Raw genomic sequence first — 24,067 nt, forward strand, 5'->3', positions numbered from 1 at the left:
GTTGTGAAACAAGATCAGGTGCAGAACAGTATTCAAGGTAGAGTAAAAACCACACATTTAAAGACTACAAAGTGGAATGGATTTTGGAGTATGTACAGAACTGAAAGAAGAAAAGACAATATTATCCAGGGAAATGTTGAAAAGAAAAAGGTTGTGAAGATAGGTAGGGGGTAGTTCATGTAGGGAAATTATTGAATGGTTGTAAGTGAGATAGTGACCTGGATTTTAATTTTGAAGTTCACTTTAGCTTGGTGGAGTCAGTTGAAGTGAATATGGAGAGATTATTTAGGAGGTTGTGAAGTGATTCTGATGAAAGATGATGTTGGTTTGTAGGAGGATTATAAGTAGTGTAGGAAGAGAGAGGTCATTAATTCTGGTAATACATAGATACTGGTAATCTCACAGTATTTAGGAGGAGGAATGGGCAGAATATGATTGATTAAATATTGAAGTTAAGGAGTAGGGTGAAGCAATGGAAAGGATTATATCTGGGTTTACTGTACAGGCAGTATATGATTATCGCTACAAAGATAGGGAAAACTATAGGAAGAGCAAGTGGTGTCATAAATTTTGGATAAAGCTTAAAGTGCATATGTATCATAGAAAGTTTTATGCATGGATCCCAGAGCATATTTGAATAGGAGATAACATTTGGCATATTCTGATAATATTTTTGGTAATAGATGTATAAAAAAATGGATGAGATTGCTTAGTGTTTAACATGAGATGAGAAGGCATCTTAAATCTTAAACTAAGACTGAGCAACTACCATATTTAAAATTTCATCAGGTGATCAGAAAACCACTGCCAAAGTGATACTAAGAAAATCAGGAGAGTGACATGCTTATCCTTAAGAAATACAGGATCTCATGGCTTATGATGTAATAACTCACTTTCACATTAATTTCCTACTCTTATTTTCTCCTCCTTTTTAATATAGTGTTATGTTATATGTTATAAAGTTTCTTTGTGGAGTAAGGTGTAAGATTAAAAAAAAAAAACTCATGTGACCTCCAGGAACATATTCTTCATAGTAAGACAATGCCTTCGAAACACTATTATTTTTATAGCATATTTGCCTTCTTTTCATTAGTGAAAAGAAATGGTAGTACAGGCTCTGTGTTCATTTCTGGTTTTACATTGTGGGGGTGGTAGAAGAGGAATCTACATTAATTTTTGAGTACTAGTATGTGTAAGAGTAACTGAATCATTAAACAGTTCCTTCCTTCCAGAAGGCAGGCCAACACTTGTGAGATCTTGTCTTCCCACTTAAATCAAAATTCTGAATTCTCGAGCTTAGCTCTATTTTAAGAGAAACTAGACCTAACCAACTATCTAGCTGATACTAGACAAAAAGTAAGGGGATTTAGGGAAATGTTAAAAAAATGCCCCAGTCCTATGTTGTGAGAACCTTTTTGTTTCTATTGATGTAACATTAAAAATGTAATAATGGCGACAATTTAAAAGTTGAGTAAAATTTTACTTTTTAAAATTTGTTATCTGGTGCTCTGAGGAAGATCACAACTGAAGAAGGATGATTATTTTGTGAGGACTGTTCTAAAATATGTTAGGTGGCAACTAGTACAAAATGATGCTGCCAAGTTTTTAATGGGTTTGAAGTTAAAGGGAAGGTGTTATACTTCAGTAATCAGAAAAATCTTTGTTTCTTTTTTTTTTTTTTATTTTAATAGAGATGTGAACTGTGTCCTCATAAGGATGGAGCTTTAAAAAGAACAGATAATGGGGGTAAGTGCAGAGATTTCTAAAAAATAATTTTATTGAAAACTGGAGTAGGTATGTGTTTTGAAATATCTGGCAGTTAATATTATCAAATTAAATGGTGTTTACCACTCACACATTTTTAACAGTAGTGAATGTAATTTATGAATCTTTTTAAAATACTTTTTCTGTTTTGTGGAAAAACTCAAGGAGTGGTATTTTCAATGTAGAATGACTTACATTTTAATTAAAAATCTGGATATGATTTCTGATTTTAGAAATCATTTTTGGAAAAATAAGTTACTTTTTTTTTTTAAACTCAGACTTTATTTTTCTTTGTGTGTTGCTAGACAGGATATTTCTGGTGAATGCTAATTTTCATAAAGTAAGGGTCTTTGTTGTTTGCATATAAAGAAATAATGACATCTGTCTCTAAATTTTGATGTGCGTTTTTGATGACCCATATGTATTTCTCATTTTAATGTCCAATATTACTACCTTCCTCAGAGAAAACTGTATTTCTTTACATCTCAGTATCATTCTTAAATATATAGACTTGCATTTTTAAAATCTTGGCATACTACGCAAAATTAACAGATGAAAAAACTCATAAAAGTGGAGGTATAACAACTACTAGCATATTTTTCCATTTTGGGTAACGAACTCTAAAGCCTTTTTAGCATAGACTAGAATAGAATAGAATAATTTACATTAGTAGATGAAAGGGAAAAATAGAATATCTTTGACTAACATACATAAACACATACATACATAAAATTTAATGTTTAGATTATCTTATACAGTCACATTGTCCAAATTTAAAAATAAATATTAAAAATTCTACCTCTTACCTACAATCCACCATTTCTTAACAACTTTCCTGCTGCCAAATATAATTGCTACTATTACTTTCTTCCATCTCCTCTCTAGATTTCTTTTGAATGGACAAATATTTTCTTTTAGTTTTTATACAGTGGGTCAAGATTATATACCTTAATATTTTTCTTTCGTTGTCTCTATTATCAGCATAAAACATTCTTTTTTACTATGTATTAGGTAATCAATTGCTGGTTGATGAACTTTTCTAATTTACTTTTATTAATGCTTGTACATATGTTATTTTGCTAATATGCAAAACTATCTCTGTAATATTGTTAATTCTCAGAAGTGGACTGTTGTGTCAGAGCAATTTGCAATTAATTTTGGTGTGTATTCCCAAATTACTCTCCCTAGTGGTTGTACCAGTTTATATTCCCAGCAACAATGAATAAAAAAACTATTTTTTATATCCTTGGTAATCCAGTAGGTGAAAATAGTATCACAGAGCAGTTACTTTGTATTTCTCTGGTAAGTGAAATTGATTATCTTTTCATATATATGTGTATATATATATTTAAAGATTTATTTATTTATTTATTTACATACACAAGAACCAAGGTACAGGCCAGATTCGCAGGAGGGTGAGAGGATTCACCAGAGACAGAGAGCAGGGAACAGAACAGGCAGACTGACTGGAATACACTGCTGAGGGGAGCGGCAGGCGAGACAGGAGAGGTCTGCCACGCCATGTGGGACCCTCGCCAGCTGGCCGGGATCGAACTGGCGCTGCAGAGGCTGCGGACAGCTTCACAGCCCTGCGCTCAACCTCCTGCGCCACCAGGGGAGGCCCTATCTTTTCATATTTTAAGAAGAAATATTTTCTGGGCTCTGTTCATATGCTTATTTTGGTTGTTTTTAGGTCTTTTTCATTTTGGTTTGTTCATGTTTTCATAGGCACTCCTCATACATTAAACTTCTGTGATAATAATTGAAGTATTTCCTGCCCAGCTTGATAGTAATTTCGTATGGGACTTTTTACCATGTAGAAGTTTGGGGTTTTTATTTAGTTGAATTTAATAATTTTGCCTTTTTTGTGTGTAATTGGAATCATTAGTTAGTAAAGCTTTCTCTAATTCAGACTCATAAAAAACTTCTTTCACATTTTCCTTTAGTATTTTTATTTTTTTTAATTACAGTTTAATCTTTGATATATATTTATGTATATATATTTTGGAATGTATTCATGTAATACAACGTGAAGTATGGATTTAACTTTATTTTTTTCCTAGATGCTAAAATGCTGCCATTTGGTCCATCACCATTTATTGAACAGTATATCTTTCCCTCATTGAGTGGAATTACCATCTCAGTCATAGTCTAAATTTGATTGTATTTAAAAAATTCTGACTAAATGGTATTCCAAATGGATTTGTGTGTTTATATTTTGGAGCCTGTAATGCATTTTCTTAGTGATGCTAATTTTATTTCTAGATAAGTAACAAAACGGCTCAGTGTACCTTATGTATCTTATGGTATTGTTTAATATTTAATATTCATCATGCTGGAAAATATGTTCCAAGTTTTAGTATAAGTATTCTTTTCCTGGTACACAGGGGTAGAGGAGTTTTTCAGTTCAGCTTTTTATTTCTTTCAATCTCACCTACTCTGTAGGTCTTAGTTATTAAAAGGTAAATGTTTCAATATAGTTGGGAGTGTTAAAAACGGGGTGTTATAGACAAAGGGAGAGCAAGTGATAAAAGGTTCAGGTGTATATTAGGAAATTGAGAATGATTAGAAGTTAGACTGGTAAAGTCTTGAGTGGTATGCTTGCTGATGGGTGCAGCTGATGATATAGGCAAGGTTTTCTTTCCCTTCTCTCCGCTGCCCAACCTATTCCTTTGCTTCCACGTTTCTCCCTTCCTTCCTTATTTTTTCGCAAATGGTGGACTTAATTCAGTTGATTGTAAGGAGCCACTGAAGCTGAGAAATAGCATGTTTCCACGTAGATCTGACAACTTTGTGGTGAATGGATTAGAATGGTGTGAGACCACAACAACTATAAAAAGAAAAATTGAGGGCCTCTCTGGTGATGCAAGGGGTTAAGAAGGCACTGTGAGGCTATCCGCAGCCACTGCAGTACAAGTTCAGTCCCTGGCCAGGGAGCTACCCACATGGTGCAGCAGACCTCTCCTGTCTTGTGCCAGCTCCTCCCCTCAGCAGTGTATTTCAGTCTGTGTCTTCTGCTCCCCACTCTGTCTCTGGTGAATCCTCTCACCCTCTACACCTCTGGCCTGTATATCCCAGTTCTTATGTATATAAATATTTATTTATTTATTTATTTTAAAGAGGCACATATTATTTATTTATTTGTTTGTTTGTTTGTTTATACATGCACTGGGTACAGTCAGAAGCGTGGGAGGGTGAGAGAATTCACCACAGCCAGAGCGGGGAGCAGAGCAGGCAGAAGGACTGAAGCACACTGCTGAGGGGAGCAGCGGGCGGCAGGAGAGGTCTGCGCGCCATGTGGGACCCTCCTCCGGTGGCTGGGGAGCAGCCTGGGATCGAACCGGCGCCGCAGAGGCCACGGGCAGCTTTGCAACCCAGCGCTCAACCGCTGCGCCACCAGGGAGGCCCTCTTGTGTATATAAATAAATAAATCTTTTTTTCTTAATAAAAAGAAAAGTTGAGCTGGATTATAAGTGCATCTAACACATTTGAAATCAGCTCTATATCCTGGGTGTAGGTGGAGGGGAAATAGAAAAAGAAATTAATCAAACTGTAGAGGCACATCAGTTTGCTATTAACTGAGTGTATGTTCTAGGCAAACCTTTATAGAAATCCCTTGGAAATGAATGCAAGGTTTTTACAACCATCAGTGTCAAAGACATAATGAGAGGGCTGGGAGGTAGTGATGGCTTACTTAAATTTTTTTTTTTTTTTGAAGATTTATTTATCCATGCATACAAGATCTGGGGTACAGGCCAGAGGTATGAGGTGTGAGAGGATGCACCAGAGACAGAGTGGGGAGCAGAACAGGCAGACTGACCAAAATACTGCTGAGGGGAGCAGCGGGCGAGCCAGAAGAGGTCTGCTGCGCCATGTGGGCAGCTCCCTGGCTCAGGATTGAACTCATGCTGCAGTGGCGGCGGGCAGCTTCATAGGTTGTGTCTCAACCCCTTGCGCCACCGATGCCCTTACTTAAATTGTTGAAGAGGAAATTTTTAAAATGAATTGAGGGCCATTGAAAGATACTATATAACAGAAAAGTTTGAAGAACTTATAAAATCCAATATAGTTGTATATTCATAGCCATGTGCAGTACAATGTATTTTTCTCTATTGGAATTGAAGATATTTTTGATTATTCTTTGTTATATTGTAATGTTAGAATGTAACCCCACAAAGATAAGATTCAGCTTTATTGCAGTTAAGTCCAGGGGTGTTACAGAAGCAGGAGAATAGAAGCAGGAGGAATACAATGATGGAATTGATATCATATATTAAGGTGGTAAAATTTAGTAAGTGTATTTAAAAAAAAATACTTTTATTAAAGGAGAAGTTGTAAGCATGTATAAAAGTGGTGCTTAGCTTAAACAGTGAAGTTATGACCAGTCTTGTTCATCTGTACCTTCCCTACCCCATTTTCTGATTATTTTGAATTTTTTAAACACCACTAACATAATATGGGTATTTTAAAAATACGCAGTATAACACTTAAAAATACTGAAAAGGATTTCTAAAACAAAGTATGATTGTTCAAATTTTCCTGATTGTCTTCTAAATGTTTTTAAAAAAGTTGTTTGAATCAGGATCCAAATAAGGTCCATATGTTAGATCCAACTAAGTTATATACATTGCAGTTACTTGATTTTAATTGATAACTCTTTGTAATCTTGTTCCCTTTTTCTTTTGCTTTGTTGGTTTACTTGTTGAAAAACCTGAGTTATTTGTCTTACAGAGTTTCTTATAGCAGATTTTATTGATTGCATCTTTTAAAAAATTAGATAAATTTTTATTGGGATATTATTTTGATTGCATTTTAGGATTATGTGTGTGTGGTTGACATGTAGGTTTGTTCCAGGTATTCTCTATACACTGGTAGTTGTATTCTACAGGCATGATTATATTTAGTTTTTTGTGTGGGTAGGCAGGTATATGATGTTTGATAATTTTTTTGTGATGTTGGCGGCTATTGATTAGTATCTAGATGTATACTGTTTTATTTAATACAGGTGGAATAAGTTGTGATATTCTGTCATTATTTCACATATTAGCAGAACTACTTCTATAAAGAAAATCTTTTCCTTATCAACTCTTTTGTTGTCCTGAAGTGGTTTGTGAAGATGGACAGAATAACACATTATTTTGTTTTCCTGAAAACACAGGTAAAGCACATAGTATAAAATTAACCATCTTAATGTGTACAGTAAATCCTCAATGTCATCATTAAATTAAGTCTTTGGGTACTGACTTTAAGTGAAATGACGTAAAAAGAAAACATTCTCTCAAATAATGTCCTTTTATTAATGTTGGTTGGGATTTTTTCCCTCAATTTTATAATACAGTGATGTTGAACAAAATGACATTAATTGAGGACCTGCTGTACAGTTCAGTGGATTTACTACTTTTATAATGTATAACTTCCACCTTTGTCAATTTCCAAAACATTTTTGTCACCCTAAAAGAAAGCGTTCTACCTATTGAGAAAGTCACTCTGCATTACAACTCTCCCTACCCCAAACCCCTGGCAACCACCCTTCTGTTTTTTGTCTCTATGGGTTTTCTTATTTTGGATATCCTACATAAATAAAATCACGTAATGTTTGACCTTCTGAATCTGGCTTTTTTTTTTTAATGATTTATTTATGCATACAAGAACTGGGGTACAGGCCAGAGGTGCGGGAGGATGAGAGGATTCACCAGAGATAGAGTGGGGAACAGAACAGGTGGATTGACTGAAATACACTGCTGAGGGGAGCAGTGGACGAGACAGGAGAGGTCTGCTGTGCCATGTGGGTCAGCTCCCTGGCCAGAGCTCTCATGTTGCAGTGGTTGTGGGTAGCTTCATAGTGCTGTGTCCTAACCCCTTGCACCACCCTGGAGGCCCCCAAATCTGGCTTCTTTTACTTAGCACAATCTATCTATCTATCTATCTATCTATCTATCCATCCATCCATCCATACATACATACAAGCACTGGGTACAATCAGAAGCGCGGGAGGGTGAGAGAATTCACCAGAGCCAGAGCCGGGAGCAGAGCAGGCAGTAGGACTGAAGCACACTGCTGAGGGGAGCAACGGGCGGCAGGAGAGGTCTGCATGCCATGTGGGACCCTCCTCAGGTGGCCGGGGAGCAGCCGGGGATCGAACTGGCGCTGCAGAGGCTGTGGGCAGCTTCACAACCCTTCACTCAACCGCTGCGCCACTGGGGAGGCCCCCCCCCTTTTTTAAGATTTATTTATTTATTCATACAGGAGCTGGGGTATAGGCCAGAGTTCTGGGGGTTGAGAGCATTCACCAAAGACAGAGTGAGGAGCAGAACAGGCAGATTGACCAAAGTACACTGCTGAGGGGAGCAGCAGGCGAGTCAGGAGAGGTCTGCTGTGTTATGTGGGTAGCTCGCTGGCCAGGGATTGAACTCATGCTGCAGTGGCTGAGGATAGCTTCACAGGTTGTGTCTTAATCCCTTGTGCCACCAGGGAGGCCCAGCACAATGTTTCTCTTACAGGGCATCCCTAAGGGAAATTCAGGGATTGTTCTGAGTATGAATCCATGCCCATGTGATAAGACCCAAAAGCGGATAACACAGAGAAATTTAAACAAAACAGGTTTATTTACAGGCAGAGTAGTTCCTCTGCTCAGGAAGTCTGCTTCATGCCTTGTAGTCCCAGGCCCTTGAGATCTTGTTGGCATGGATCTCGGGGTGGAGTTGGTTTGTTCCTCATTGTTCCCACTGACATTATTAAGACTCATCCATGTTGTAGCTTATACTGGAGTACTTCGTTTTTCTTTATGAATGGATAATATTCTGCTGTGTGCGTGTGCATGTATGTGTGTGTGCGTATATATATATATATATATATTACATTTTATTTATCTTTTCATTTGTTGTAGGACATTTGGATTTTCCAGTTTGTTGGCTGTAGTTAATGTGTTGCTCTGAACATTGGTGTTAAAAGTACAAAAGTACTTGTTTGAGCCTCTTCAATTTCTTTGAGTGTCATTGAAGGTTTTATATGGTGATTCTATGTCTAACTAAGCGAGGGATGAAGGGCTGCACTTGTACATTCCTACCAGGAGTATGAGGGATTCAATTTCTTTTCACCAACCCTTACTATTTTCTGAATGTTTTATGATACAGCCATTCTAGTGTGTATGATGTGGTATCTCTGTGTGTGCGTGTGTGTGTTTGTTTGTGTGTGTTTTAAGATTCATTTTTATTTATTTTGCGTAGAAGACCTGGGTGTCATATAGGTTATCTAATTTCATGGTGTACAGTTTATTTTTGTAAGGTCAGTGGTAGTGTATGCATTTTCTTTTTTTTTTTTTTTTTTTTTATAGAGGCATGCTTTATTTATTTATTTGTTTCTTTGTTTGTTTGTTTTTATACATGCACTGGGTACAGTCAGAAGCACGGGAGGGTGAGAGAATTCACCAGAGCCAGAGCGGGGAGCAGAGCGGGCAGAAGGACCGAAGTACACTGCTGAGGGGAGCAGCGGGCGGCAGGAGAGGTCTGCGCGCCATGTGGGACCCTCCTCCGGTGGCCGGGGAGCAGCCGGGGATGGAACCGGCGGGCGCGGGCAGCTTTGCAACCCAGCGCTCAACCGCTGCGCCACCGGGGAGGCCCGTGTATGCATTTTCATTTGACTTTAGTAATTTGAGTCTTCTGATTTTGGGGGTCAAAAAGTCTCAATTTTGTTGATCTTTTCAAAGACCTTTTGGTTTTATTGATTGTCTCCTATTTTTAGATTTTATTTTCTCTAATCTTTATTATTTAATTGAAAGTTTTTCCCACTCTAATCTTACCTTCTACTGGTGTTGGGTTAATCTATTTTCCCTCTAGCTCCTTAAGGTATTTATTTATTTGAGAGCTTCTTTGTTTAAAAATAAATTTATTGGTGGGCTTCCTTGGTGGTGCAGGCGGTTGAGCACCACAATGTGAAGCTGTCCACAGCTTCTGCAGCATGGGTTCAATCCCAGCCAGCCGGCGAGAATCCCACAAGGTGTGGCAGACCTCTCCTGTCTCTCCCGCTGCTCCCCTCAGCAGTGTATTTCGTCAGTCTGCCTGTTCTGTTCCCCGCTCTGTCTCTGGTGAATCCTTTCACCCTCCCGCGCATCTGGCCTGTACGCCGGTTCTTGTATAAATAAAAAATCTTTAAAATAAACAAATAGATTAGAATATAGCTTATATAACCCCAGCACCTATCTTTCATAGCAAAGGTGTTTATAGGTGTAAATTCCCTTTTTTTCTTTTAATATATCTAAAAAAATTTTTTGTGTGTGTGTGAACTGGAGTGTAGGCCAGAGGTGTGGGATGCGGGGGTGAGAGGATTCGCCAGAGACAGAGTGAAGAGCATAAGTTTCCTTTATGTGAAATATTCATATTCTTTTTTAAAAAAGATTTATTTATTTGGGCCTCCCTGGTGGCGCAAGGGGTTAAGATGCAACCTATGAAGCTAACTGCAGACTCTGCTGCACAATCCCCGGCTAGGGAACAACCCACATGGCACAGCAGACCTCTCTTGACTCGCCCACTGCTCCCCTCAGCAGTGTACTTCGGTCAATCTGTTCTGTTCCCCACTCTGTCTCTGGTGAATCCTCTCACCCCCTTATCTCTGGCCTGTACCCCAGCTCTTGTATGCATAAAGAACTAAATTCAAAAAAAAGATTTATTTATTTATCCATACAGGAATGGGGGTACAGGTCAGAGGCATGGAAGGGTGAGGGAATTAACCAGAGACAGAGCAGGGAGCAGAACAGGCAGACCGACCAAAAGCACTGCTGAGGGGAGTAGCTGGAGAGACAGGAGAGGTCTGCCATGCCATGTGGTTATCTCCCTGGCTGGCAGGGAATTGAACCCATGCTGCAGAGGCTGCAGACAGCTCCACAGCGCTGTGCTCAATCTGCTGCGCCACTGGGTAGGCCCAATAAAGTTTTATGATTTCTGTTCAGAGCTCTTTTTCATCTTTTGTTGTGCTTATTCCTAGCTACTTGATCTTTTTTTGGGTATCTTTAAAGTTATTGTTCCTCGTATTTAGAAATGTAAATTTTTGTATTTTTATCTTCCAGTTACCTTGGCATATACTTCTTTTCTAAAAATTTGTCATTATATTATCTTGGGTTTTCTATGTAGAAATTTATGATATCTGTATATGACATTTCATTTCTTATATATTCATTTCTTTCACTCTTAAAGATTTATTATTTATGTATGTAAGAACTGGGGTGTAGGCCAGAGGTGTGGGGAGTGAGAGGATTCACCAGAGACAGAGTGGGGAGCAGAACAGGCAGATGGACTGAAATACACTGCTGAGGGGCGGAGCAATGGGTCAGACAGGAGAGCTCTGCTGTGCCATGTAGGTAGCTCCCTGCCCAGGGATCGAACTCATGCTGCAGTGGCTGCGCGTAGCTTCATAGATTGCATCTTAACCCCTTGTGCCACCAGGGAGGCCCTCATCTCTTTCACTCTTAAATTTGCTTCACACTTTTCCCCACCATGCAATTACTGACCTGCACAAGACTGATTCAGTTCTCAGTCTTCATCTTACTTGATACTAGCCGTAGCTGATAAAGTTGATCTCTCTCCCTCTTTACCCCTCTTCCCCTTTCCCTTCCTCCCTTTTGTTACTTTTCCTTACCTTTAGCTGGAGCTAAGAGATGCTTAGGTAGTAATGCAGTATTAGGAAAGGATAAACAATTATCTTCTCATAAAAGCACCTGCTTCTTTCATGCCCTGTACTGCTGCTGCTGCATTCCTTCCCAGTCTGAAAATTCCCACTTCCTTCTTTATTTCTATTTCCCCCACTGCAATGACTTGGGTTTCCATATCGCTTTCCAACTCCCCCTTCCTTTCAACCTTAGAGCCCCCAGAATGTTATTGATGTCCACAAGTTGTTGAAAATATTTTGTTGTTGAATTGTCTATGTGAATGTTTAACATTTGCTTTTATCATTCTGACGTACTTTGCTGCACGTAATTCTCTCAAATTCCCTCCATTTTGTTGAAAATAACTGTATTTCATTCCTTTTTTATGGCAGTATAATACTCCATGGTGTGTTTGTACCACATCTTATTGATCCATTTGTCCACTGAAGGAGATTGAGGCTGCTTTTGTGTCCTAGCTTTTGGAAATAATGCTGCTGTAATATTGTGAAATATAGGGGTTTTTCGTTGTTGATGTTGGCTTCGTACTCTGTGCATATATGTCCAAGAGTGAAATTGCTAAATTATATGGTATTTCCATTTTTAATTTGTAAAGATAAATCCATATTGTTTTCCATAATGGTTTATCAGTTTATATTTTCCTTTTTTTTAAAGATTTATTTATTTATTTATACAAGCACTGGGTACAGTCAGAAGCGCGGGAGGGTGAGAGAATTCACCAGAGCCAGAGCAGAGAACAGAACAGGCAGACTGACAAAGTACACTGCTGAGGGGAGCAGCAGGTGGCAGGAGCGGTCTGTGCGCCATGTGGGACCCTCTCTCGGCGGCCGGGAATCAAGCTGGAGCTACAGAGGCTGCGGGTAGCATTGCAGCCCAGCGCTCAACTGCTGCGCCACCAGGGAGGCCCAGTTTACGTTTTCACCAACAGTCTAATTGAGTTGCTCTTTTCCACATTCTTCATCCTCTTCAGCACTTGGCAGGGGTTTATTTAATGTGTCATTCTCATGGATGTGAGGTGGTACCTCATTGTAGGTTTTTTTTTTTAGTTTTTTTTTTTTTTTAAAGATTTTATTTATTTATACAAGAACTGGGATACAGGTCTGAGACATGGGAGGGTGAGAGAATTCTCCAGAGACAGAGCGGGGAGCAGAACAGGCAAATGGACCAAAGACACTGCTGAGGGGAGCAGCGGGTGAGATAGGAGAGGTCTGCCGCACCATGTGGGTTTCTCCCTGGCCGTCCGGGAATCAAACCCGTGCTGCAGAGGCTGCAGACAGCTTCACACCGTGGCACTCAACCCACTGCGCCACCAGGGAGGCGTAGTAGTTGTAGTTTTAATGTGCATCTCATTAAAAGTGATGATGAATATTTTTTCATATGTCTTTGGGTGTTCCGGATATCCTCTTAGGTGAATAGTCTGTTTATGTGCTGCCCATTCATTAATTGGGTTATTTGGTTTTTTTGGTTAGATATTATTCCTTTATCATTTATATGTGCTATGCATATTTTCTCCCATTCAGTAGGGGTCATTTTAATCATCTTTCATTTTCTTTTGCAGTGAAGTAGAAGCTTTTTAACTTGAGGTAATCCCATTTTTTATTTTAGTTTTTTATTCCCTTGCTTAGGGTCGAGTCACCAAAAATATCTTTATTGTTGTTAGCAGGGAATGTGTTGCTAATGTTTTCTTCTATGTATTTGATTGTTTCAGGTCTTATATCTAAATCTTAATTTTATCCACTTGGAATTTATTTTTTGTGTATGGTGTTAGCAAGTAATCCAGCTTCATTCTTTCATGTGTATTTTTCCAATTTTCCCAGCACCATTCATTAAAGAAACTGTTTTTTCCATATATCAATGGGTATGGATGGTTAATCATAGATTATGTGCTGGTATATGCATGGATTTTTTCCTCCCTGGGACTTAGTTTCTCTTCCATTGGTCTACATATCTACTTTATTACTAATAGCATTTGTTAATACTGTTACTTTATAATAAAGTTAATAGATAAAATGATAACTCCATTTCTGTCCTTATTTCTTAGGGTCGCTTTTGCGATTTGTGGAATTTTGTTGGTGCCATATGAATTTCAGTATTTTGTGTTCTGTTTCTTTGAAAAATATTGCTGGGATTTTGATGATGAGTGTATTGAAATCCATCTCTTTAATATCTCTATAAAAGTCCTTTAATAACATCTTGTAGCTCCTGGGCCTCCCCCGGTGGTGCAGGCGGTTGAGTGCAGTGCTGTGAAGCTGTCTGCAGCCTCTACAGTGCTGGTTCGATCCCAGCCGGCCGGTGAGGGTCCCAGATGGCATGGCAGACCTCTTCTGTTGTGCCCGCTGTTCCCCTCAGCAGTGTATTTCAGTCAGTCTGCCTGTTCTGTTCCCTGCTCTGTCTCTGGTGAATCCTTTCACCCTCCGCGAATCTGGCCTGTACCCCGGCTTTAGTGCAAATAAATAAATAAATAATTAAAAAAAAAATCTTGTAGCTCTTGTATAGTTCTCTTGCCGTTATTAGGTTGATTCTGATGTATTTATTTGTTCTTTTGGAGCAATTATAGTTATTTTCTTAATTTACTTTGCCTTTGATTCACGATATATTAAAAACTGGATTTTTGTATGTTGATTTTGTAGCCTCCCATTTTGCTGTATTCATTTATTGTTTCTAATAACTTTATTTTTAAAGATTTATTTATGCATACAAGAACTGGTGTACAGACCAGAGGTGTGGGGGCTGAGAGGATTCACCAGAGACACAGAGGGGAACAGAACAGGCAGATTGACTGAAATACACTGCTGAGGGGAGCAGCGGGTGAGTCAGAAGAGGTCTGCTGCACAGTGTGGGTAGCTCCCTGGCTAGGGATAGAATGCGTGCTGCAGTGGCTGTGGATAGCTTCATAGGTTGCATCTTAACCCCTTGCGCCACCAGGGAGGCCCTGTTTCTAGTAACTTTTTGATGAAGTCTTTAGGATTTTTTTTTTATGTATTTATTTAATTTTTTAAAATTAAAGAAGAACCCAGGGTACAGGCCAGATTCGTGGGAGGGTGAGAGGATTTACCAGAGATAGAACAGGGAACAGAACAGACAGACTGATGAAATACACTGCTGAGGGGAGCAGCGGGTGCGACAGGAGAGGTCTGCTACACCATGTGGGACTCTCGCCTGCGGGTTGGGATCGAAACCACGTTGCAGAGGCTGTGGACAGCTTCACAGTGTGGCACTCAACCCGCTGTGCCACCGGGGAAGTCCTTTGGGATCTTTTATATATAACATACCATCTGTGAATAATCATAGTTTCACTTCCTTTTTACTTGAATCCCCTTTATTTCATATGTTTGTCTGATAGGTCTGGCCCAAACCTCTAGTGACAGTGAGCAGCTTGTTTTGTGCTTGATCTTTTGGGGAAAAACTTTCAGTTTTTTACTGTTGAGTATCATATTGATTTTTGGCTTGTGATACATGACCTTTATTATATTGAGATAAGTTCTTTCTAGTTCCGTCTTTTTTTTTTTAAGATTTATTTATTTATTTATTTAAGCAAAGTACTGGGTACAGTCAGAAGCACGGGAAGGTAAGAGAATTCACCAGAGCCAGAGTGGGGAGCAGAACAGGTAGACTGACGAAGTACACTGCTGAGGAGAGCAGCGGATGCGGCAAGAGAGGTCTGCATGCCATGTGGGACCCTTGCCGGTGGCCGGGATTGAACTGGTGCTGCAGAGGCTGCGGGCAGCTTCACAGCCCAACGCTCAACCACTGTGCCACCGGGGAGGCCCCTCTAGTTCCATCTTAGATTTTTTAAAAAATCATAAATGGGTACTGAATCTTATCAAGTACGTTCTGTGTATCTGTTGATGCATCATGATTTTTATGTTTACATTTGTTGGTAAAATATATTACATTGATTTGTGTGTAATAAGCCATTCTTTCATACCTAGGATAAATCCCACTTATCATGGTGTATAATTTTTGTGATACACTTTTGAATTTGATTTGCTAATATTTTGTTGAAAATTTTTTCTGTTGTTGTTCATCAGAGAAATTGGTGTATAATTTTCTTGGCTGTCTTTGTCTAGTTTTGGTATTTAGGTAATGCTGGCATTATAAAATATGTGAGGGAGCATTGTTTTTCTTGGGTTTTAAAACCATTTAAGCAAGTGGCATTAGTTCTTTATTTTTTTTTTGTTAAAAGATTTTTTTTTAAGATTTATTTATTTTTATTTATTTATACAAGCACTGGGTACAGTCAGAAGCGCGGGAGGGAGAGAGAATTCACCAGAGCCAGAGCGGGGAGCAGAGCAGGCAGACTGAAGTGCACTGCAGCCTGGGATCGAACCAGCGCTGCAGAGGCTGCGGGCAGCTTTGCAACCCAGCGCTCAACCGCTGCGCCACCGGGGGGCTGAAGTTCTTTAAAAGTTTGATAGAATTCTTTTGTAAAGCTATTACATGTGTTCTAGGCTTTTGTTTTTCAGAAGACTTTTTTAAATTACTGTTTCATTTTTCATGTTTGTGATCAGTTCATTTTCAGCTGTATCTTCCTGGATTAGTCTTGGTGGATTATGCTGGCCTTGAAATGGATCCATTCAAGGCTATCAAATTTATTGGCATATAGTTATTCATAGTACTCTCTTGATTTTTGGTATTTCTGACTATCTGTAGTGATTTCTCCTCTTTCATTTGTGATTTTGTATATTAATATTTATTCTCTCCTTTTTTTGGTTAGCCTAGTTAGAGGTCTATCTATTTTGTTTATTTTTTTAAAAGATTTATTTATGTATGCATACAAGACAGAGGGGCACAGGATAGAGGTGTGTGGGGTGAGAGGACCCATCAGAGACAGTGTGGGGAGAAGAACAGGCAGATCTACTGAAATACACTGCTAAGGGGAGCAGCGGGCAAGGCAGGAGAGGTCTGCCATGTGGGTAAGCTCCCTGGCTGGGCATCGAACTCCTGCTGCAGTGGCTGAGGACAGCTTGATAGGGCTGTCCTTTTAATCCCTGTGCCACCAGGGAGGCCCCTATTTTGATTATCTTCTTGAAGAACCAACTTTTAGTTTCATTGGCTATTTTTGTGTGGTGCTGAGACTAATCTTTTTGATCTCTATTTCATTTATTTCCACTCTTATTATTTCCTTATTTCTGCTAACTTTTGATCTTATTTTTTCCTTCTTTTTCAAGTTCCTTTATAGGTGAAATTAGGTTGTTTAGAATTTTTCTTGTTTTTTTTTTTTTTTTTTTTTTAATATGGGCTTGTATTGCAATTATTTCCCCCCTTAACTCTGCTTTTGTGCATCCCATAGATTCTGGTCATTTGTATCACCATTTTCATTAGTCAAACTTTTAATTTTTTTAAAATAGTTTGTTTATATATTCAAGAACTGGTGTACAGGCCCAGAGGTGTGAGGGGTGAGAGCATTCACCAGAGACAGAGCGGGGAGCAGAACAGGTGGACTGACTGAAATAACTGCTGAAGGGAGCAGTGGGCAAGGCAGGAAAGGTTTGCTGTGCTGTGTGGGTCACCTCCCTGGCTGGGGACCAAACTTGTGCTACAGTGGAGGACAGCTTCACAGTGCTGCATCTTAACCTCTTGCGCCACCAGGGAGGCCCTGTTAGTCAAACTTCTTAAATTTCTGCTTTGACTTTCTTTTTTATCCAATTTCTATACAGCATGTTGTTTGATCTCTATGTATTCAGTTTTTCCCTATTTCTAGTTTTATGTCATTGTGGTCAGAGACGGTACTAGACACAATTTCAGTCTTTATGTTTTTTATTACTAATTTGATTTGTGTACTAAGGTATGGTCGCTTCATGAAAGTGTTCCATGTGCACTTGAAATAATGTGTATACAGCAGTTTTTAGGTGAATGTTCCGTAGTTATCTGTTAGACCTATTTGTTCTAGCTTCTCATTTAAAGCTGTTAGTTCCTTATTTATCCTTTGTCTTGTTGATATGTCTATTTTTGTAATTGGGGTATTTAGGTCCCCTAGTATTATTGTGTTATCAAAATCTTCTTTTGGTTCTGTTATTGTCTTATGTATCTCTGTGCTCCACCATTTGGTGCATATATATTTATGAATGTTACTGCTTTTTGTTATATAAGATGCTTAGTCATAATATGGTATATTTATCTCTTATTATATTTCTTTACCGTTCTTTCAAGCTCATTAATTTTCTTTTCTTTTTTTTTTTTTAATAGAGGCATGTTTATTTATTTATTTATTTATTTGTTTGTTTGTTTTGTTTATACATGCACTGGGTACAGTCAGAAGCTTGGGAGGGTGAGAGAATTCACCAGAGCCAGAGCGGGGAGCAGAGCAGGCAGAAAGACCGAAGCACACTGCTGAGGGGAGCAGCGGGCGGCAGGAGAGGTCTGCGCGCCATGTGGGACCCTCCTCCGGTGGCCGGGGAGCAGCCGGGGATCGAACCGGCGCCACAGAGGCCGCGGGCAGCTTCGCAACCCAGCGCTCAACCGCTGCGCCACCGGGGAGGCCCAAGCTCATTAATTTTCTCCATTATTTCTGTCTGTATGCTATTGATAACCTCAATTTTATTTTTAAATTCAGCTATAGTTTTTTTTTAAAAGATTTATTTATTTATGAACACAAGAGCTGGGGTACAGGCCACAGGTATGGGGGGGTGAGAGGATTCACCAGAGACAGAGTAGAGATCAGAACAGGCAGATCGAATGAAATACACTGTTGAGGGGAGCAGCAGGTGCGTCAGGAGAGGTCTGCTGTGCCATGTGGGTTGCTCCCTGGCCAGGTTTCGAACTCGTGCTGCAGAGGCTGTGGGTTGCTTCATAGTGTGGTGCTTAACCCCTTGTACCACCAGAGAGGCCCGATTTTGTATGTTTTTAGTAGATAATTTTCCAGCTGTTGTTTTTATACCTGTTGGAGTAGTCAAGAGCTGGTACTGACAAAAGATGACCAGGGCAATAGGGATCAAAAGATTACCCCCAGTTGACTCATAAATTTGAATTTTGTGCTGTGAAGTGTTTCATTGTGGGGATTGGCAAATGTTTTGGATATATCAGTAGTAGCCTCTTCTATAAGGAAGTACAGGTGCGCTAACCTGATTCAGGCTACAGCTATTCTGTGTTATGAGCTCCATGTTCAAGCTGGTAGTCCTTGTCCTGTGCCCCCAACCTCAGCAGCTATCCATCAGTGCAGCCTACATCCTGAGTGTCTGCTCCTGCATTTCCTTATCCAGTGCAGTGCCTGGTCTTTAGAGCTCCACTCTTGGTGTGTGCCTGAGTCAGTAGCCGTAGGGGGCTCTGTACCACTGCATCTACTTTTCTGTCTTGTGAGTTGTACTGCCCAATTATCACTAAACAGAGTTCACTTAAAGTTTTTCCTGCCTCTTTTGTCAGATCAGTGTTCCTATTGTGTACAATGACAGTTATTTTTTTTCCTGAAGTTTTTTTGCGGGGGCTTTGCATTACATCAGTTTTTGTTGTGTGTGTTTGGAGGAGGTCAGTCCAGTGTCTTCACTCTGCCACCGTCTTGCTGGACTCCCATTCTTTCTTTCTTTGAGCACTTATTTTATTCTGTTAATAGGACACTACTCTTCTTTTCTTCCAACCTTATTGACCACCCTTCCTTATTTTCTTGATTTTCCTCTTGTAGATGTTACTCTGTAAGTAATAGAGTGTTTCAGGATGTAGACCTTGTACATTTACAAAGTGGAGCTTATTATCAAAGCTTTAAAAAACATTTATGGTATATACTGAAACCCTCCAAATATTTAGCCCTAACCATTCTTTCTTTCTAGACCTCTGGAGAATACATGTCAAGTTACCTTACGTTATTTCCTTAAATAGTAGGCAACCTTAAACTAACATGGGCATCTGAACTCTAATTTCTCATTTCACTTTCTTACTCTGCCTGCTTTAGTAAATGGAAGATCAGTCTTTTCAGCTGTCTACAGAACTATGTGAATCTCCGCCCTGCCAATCTTTCTGTAATTGTCCCTATAAAATCTTCCTGTTTTTCCTCCTTATGCCTTCTTCTTGAATATGACATAAAGATCTCAAGTCAACATTCTGTCTTTGATACCTCAATAAGCTAGAAAAAGAACAAACTAAATTGAAAGTGAGCAGAAAAAAGGAAATAACAAAGATTAGAGCTGAGAACACTGAAAATGAATAGGGGAAGAAGCCAATAAAATTAAGAGTGTTTTTTTTTTTAAGTAGTATTTTTGAAAAGATCAACAAAGTGGATAAACTTAGCCACATTGTGAAAAAAGAAGACTCAAATGATTAGAATTAGAGAAGAGGGGTGATACTGTATTATTATAAAAGGCTGGGATCTTTTTTTTTTTTTTTTAATAGAGGCATGTTTTATTTATTTGTTTGTTTGTTTGTTTATACATGCACTGGGTACAGTCAGAAGCGCGGGAGGGTGAGAGAATTCACCAGAGCCAGAGCGGGGAGCAGAGCAGGCAGAAGGACTGAAGCACACTGCTGAGGGGAGCAGCGGGCTGCAGGAGAGGTCTGCATGCCATGTGGGACCCTCCTCCAGTGGCCGGGGAGCAGCCGGGGATTGAACCGGCGCCGCAGAGGCCGCGGGCAGCTTCGCACCCCAGTGCTCAACCACTGCGCCACCGGGGAGGCCCGATACTGTATTATTATAGACTAGTATTCCTGATAAATATTGATGTAAAAATTCTCAACAAAATGTTAGCTAACCAGATCCAGTAGCGCATGAAAAAGATCATATGTATCGACTAAGTGGAATTTATTCCCGGAGTGTAAGAATAGCTTATCATAAGAAAATTAATGCAGTTTACTATATTAATAGAATGTAGCACAAAGCCCACACAGTCTTCTCCACTGGTGCAAAAAAAGCATTTGAAGAAATCTAGCACCCTTTCATGATAAATAATCTTATCAAGCCAGGAATAAAAGGAAACTTCCTCAGCATGTATGTAAAAGCTGTATATGAAAAGTCCGTAGCTAGTATCATACTCAGTAATGAAAGATTTTTCTCTAAGAGTGGGAAAAAGGCAAGGATGCCTTGTAACCATTCCTCCTTCCTCACACCACCTCCACTTTATGCAGCCATTTAATCTACTCTTTACATTACCGTGTTCTGGATATTTTATATAAATGGAACCATACTGGGCCTCCCTGGTGGCGCAGTAATTAAAGCCAGTGCTATTGCGCTATCCCCAGCCACTGCAGCAGAGTTCTATACCCCGCTGGTCAGGGAGAAACCCACATGGTGCAGCAGACCTCTCCTATTTTACCCGCTGCTCCCCTCAACAGTATATTTCAGTCGATCTGCCTGTTCTGCTCCCCACTCTGTCTCTGGTGACTCCTCTCGCCCCCTGCACCTCTGGCCTACACCCCAGTTCTTGTATGCATAAATAAATCTTCTGAATAACACAAACAAACAAACAAATAAATAAATAAATGGAATCATGCACTCTGTCTTGTTGCTTTAACATGGCATATGATTTTAGTACATTTCTTTGAATTGTTAAATGATGTCCTAATTTTAATCATATTTATTCATTCAACACTATATATTTGGATTGTTTCTTCCTTTTGGCTATTTTAATAATAGTGCTTTAAACATTTACTTACAAGTATTTTTGTTGCAAATATGTTTTATTTTCTCAAAAGTAGAATTCTTAGGTCATGTGTTCTGGGGTTTTTTTTTAGAATCTGCCAATCTCTTTCTAAATGTAACATTTCATATTTACAGTACTAGTATATTAGTTGTATTTTTCTACCTTTTAATGTTTGTCTTTTTGATTTTCTTTTTTAAAGATTTATTTTATTTGTACAAGAACTGGGGTACAGGCCAGATGTGTGGGAGGGTGAGAGGATTCACCAGAGACAGAGTGGGGAGCAGAACAGGCAGATTGACGAAATACACTGCTGAGGGGAGCAGCGGGCGAGACAAGAGAGGTCTGCTGTGCCATGAGGGTAGCTCCCTGGATGGCCGGGACTTGAACCCACACTGCAGAGGCTGTGGACAGCTTCACAGCGCTCTGCTCAACTACCTGCACCACCAGGGAGGCCCTGTCTTTTTGATTTTAGGCATCTTGGAGGATATAAAGTGGTATTTCACTTTGGTTTTGATTTGTATTTTTCTAATGACTAATGATGTTAAACATATACTGTTTTGTGTTTATTGACCACTTATTTTTTTCCTCATTCTTAAAATCTGTGCCTTATAGTTGGAGTGTTTACTTTATTTACATTTAGTGTGATTAATGATATGGTGAGATTTAAATCTGCCATCCCAATACTTGTTTTTTATTTGTGCCATCTGTTTTTCAGTTTATGGCCTTTTTGGTGAGATTTCTTATGATTCTATTTTATCTTTGTTGTGTTACTAGATTTATGTTTTGTTGTGTTAGTTATTGTCTTAGCATTTAAAGTATACTTCTTTTTCTTAATTCAGCCTACCATCAAATGATATTCATAGATCCTTTACATAATATAATGGGTATGTAGTATAGGTATACGTATACACCCATTTCTCTTTTTATGGTCTTTCTGCAGTCATTGTCATGCATTTATCTTTGTTATAAACCACAATGAATTGTAATTATTTTTGTTTAAGCACTTGTTTACTGCTTAATATGGATCTTTTTTATATCTTCTGTGTCTTTACTTTTTGCACATATGGGATGAAATCATTACAACTGTCTTTTTCAGTTAATTATATCATTTGGAATGGTAATGATGCAAATACAAATTCTTTTTTTAAGTGTAAATTCTTAATTGATGATTAATTGTTCTCATAGATTTTTTTGTTTCTTTGCATATATGGTAATCTTTTATTAAATTCGAGACATGAATTAATTATACTTTTTTTGGGTGCTGGATGTATGAATAAGTGCATGTATGTGTGTATCTGTAATTATATATACATATATAATTAAAATGGAGGTGATGTGATATTCACATAACATAAAATTAAATATTTTAAATTGAACAACACAGTGGTATTCAGAACATTTACAATCATGTGAAAACACCATCTCTTTAATTTCTAAACCTTTCATCACTTCAAAAGGAAGTCTTGGGCCTCCCCCGGTAGCGCAGTGGTTGAGCGCTGAGCTGTGAAGCTGCTCGCAGCCCCTGCAGCGCCGGTTCGATCCCCGGCCACCAGCGAGGGTCCCACATGGCATGACATACCTCTCTTGCTGTCCCCCTCAGCAGTGTATTTCCTCAGTCTGCCTGTTCTGCTCCCCGCTCTAGCTCTGGTGAATTCTCTCACCCTCCCTCACTTCTGACTGTACCCAGTGCTTGTATAAATAAATAAATAAATCTTAAAAAAAAAGGAAGTCTACCCTTTGACCATCTACCCTTTGACCATCTATTATCCTCATTTCTTCTGTGACTCATTGGTTAAGACTATTGTTTAATTTTGCATATTTGTGAATTCTCCATTTTCCTCTTTTTAATAGTTTCTAACTTCATTTCAGTCATGCTGGGGAAAAATCTTGTATGATTTAATTTTTAAAACTTTATTAAAATTTGTTTTCTAATGCAGCCTATCTTTTTTTTAAGGTTTATTTTTATTTATTTATGCATACAAGAACTTGAGTGTAGGCCACAGATGGGGGAGGTGTAATTATATATGTATATATAATTACAGATACACACATACATGCACTTATTCATACATCCAGATTCATCAGAGACAGAGTGGGGAGCGAAACAAGCGGATCTACTGAAATATACTGCCGAGGGGAGCAACAGACCAGACAGGAAGGGACTGCTGTGCCATGTGGGTTAGCTCCCTGCTTGGGGATTGAACTGGTCCAGCAGTGGCTGGCAGTAACTTGATAGGGCTGAGACTTTAACCCCTGTGCCACTAGGGAGGCCCATAACACTGGGTTTCATTGAATTTTCCATCGACGATTTGCTCTCTTTTGTTTTGGAGTGCTTTTAGGTGTTATTTCAAATACTGCTTTCATGCCTTTTTCTCTCATTTTTTCTTGGAACTGTATTACATGTGTTTCGACTTGCTTATTCTAGTCATACCTTCTATCTTTTTGTATTTCTAATACTTTTATATTTTTTAGTAAGAGTCTGGTTATTTTGTTCTGACCTATTTTGTTGTTGCTCTCTGATTCTGTTTTTATCTGTGTTTATATCTCCATTGATTTTTTTTTTAAAGATTTATTTATTTATGCACACAAGAACTGGGGTATAGGCCAGAGGTGTGGGGGTAGTGAGAGGATTCACCAGAGACAGTGGGGAACAGAACAGGTAGATTAACCGAAGTACACTACTGAGGGGAGCAACGGGTGAGACAGGAGAGGTCTGCTGCGCCATGTGAGTTGTTCCCTGGCTAGCCGGGGATCAAATTCGTGCAGCAGAGGCTGCGGGTAGGTTCATAGGTGTTAACCCCTTGTGCCATCAGGGAGGCCCCTCCTCTCCATTGATTTAAACAAATTCTGTATTCTAGAATTTTTATTTATTATTGCTTTCACTTTTTTTTTTTTTAAAAAGATTGATTTATTTATGCATACAAGAGATGGAGTGCAGTTCAGAGATGCAGGGGGGTGAGAAGATTCACCAGAGACAGAGCAGGGAACAGACCAGGCAGATGTACTGAAATACACTGCTGAGTGGAGCAGTGGGGGAGAGACAGGAGAGGTCTGCTGTGCCATGTGTTCAGCTCCCTGGCCA

General features: G+C 39.1%; 1 protein-coding gene across 9 annotated transcripts in view; it reads left to right on the forward strand.

Annotated features, from left to right (window-relative positions):
* MLLT10 (MLLT10 histone lysine methyltransferase DOT1L cofactor) overlaps positions 1–24,067 on the forward strand; it is a 200,228-nt gene that overhangs the window by 41,516 nt on the left and 134,645 nt on the right. For all 9 annotated transcript variants that reach the window (XM_037510692.2, XM_054695130.1, XM_054695131.1 and 6 more), the window contains one exon: positions 1,692–1,746. In XM_037510692.2, coding sequence (XP_037366589.1) covers positions 1,692–1,746 — 55 coding nt within the window. The remainder of the gene's footprint in view (positions 1–1,691; positions 1,747–24,067) is intronic.

The sequence above is a fragment of the Talpa occidentalis genome, unplaced genomic scaffold (genome assembly GCF_014898055.3).
Source record: "Talpa occidentalis isolate TD23 unplaced genomic scaffold, MPIMG_talOcc4v2.1 talOcc4.14, whole genome shotgun sequence".
NCBI lineage: Eukaryota > Metazoa > Chordata > Mammalia > Eulipotyphla > Talpidae > Talpa > Talpa occidentalis.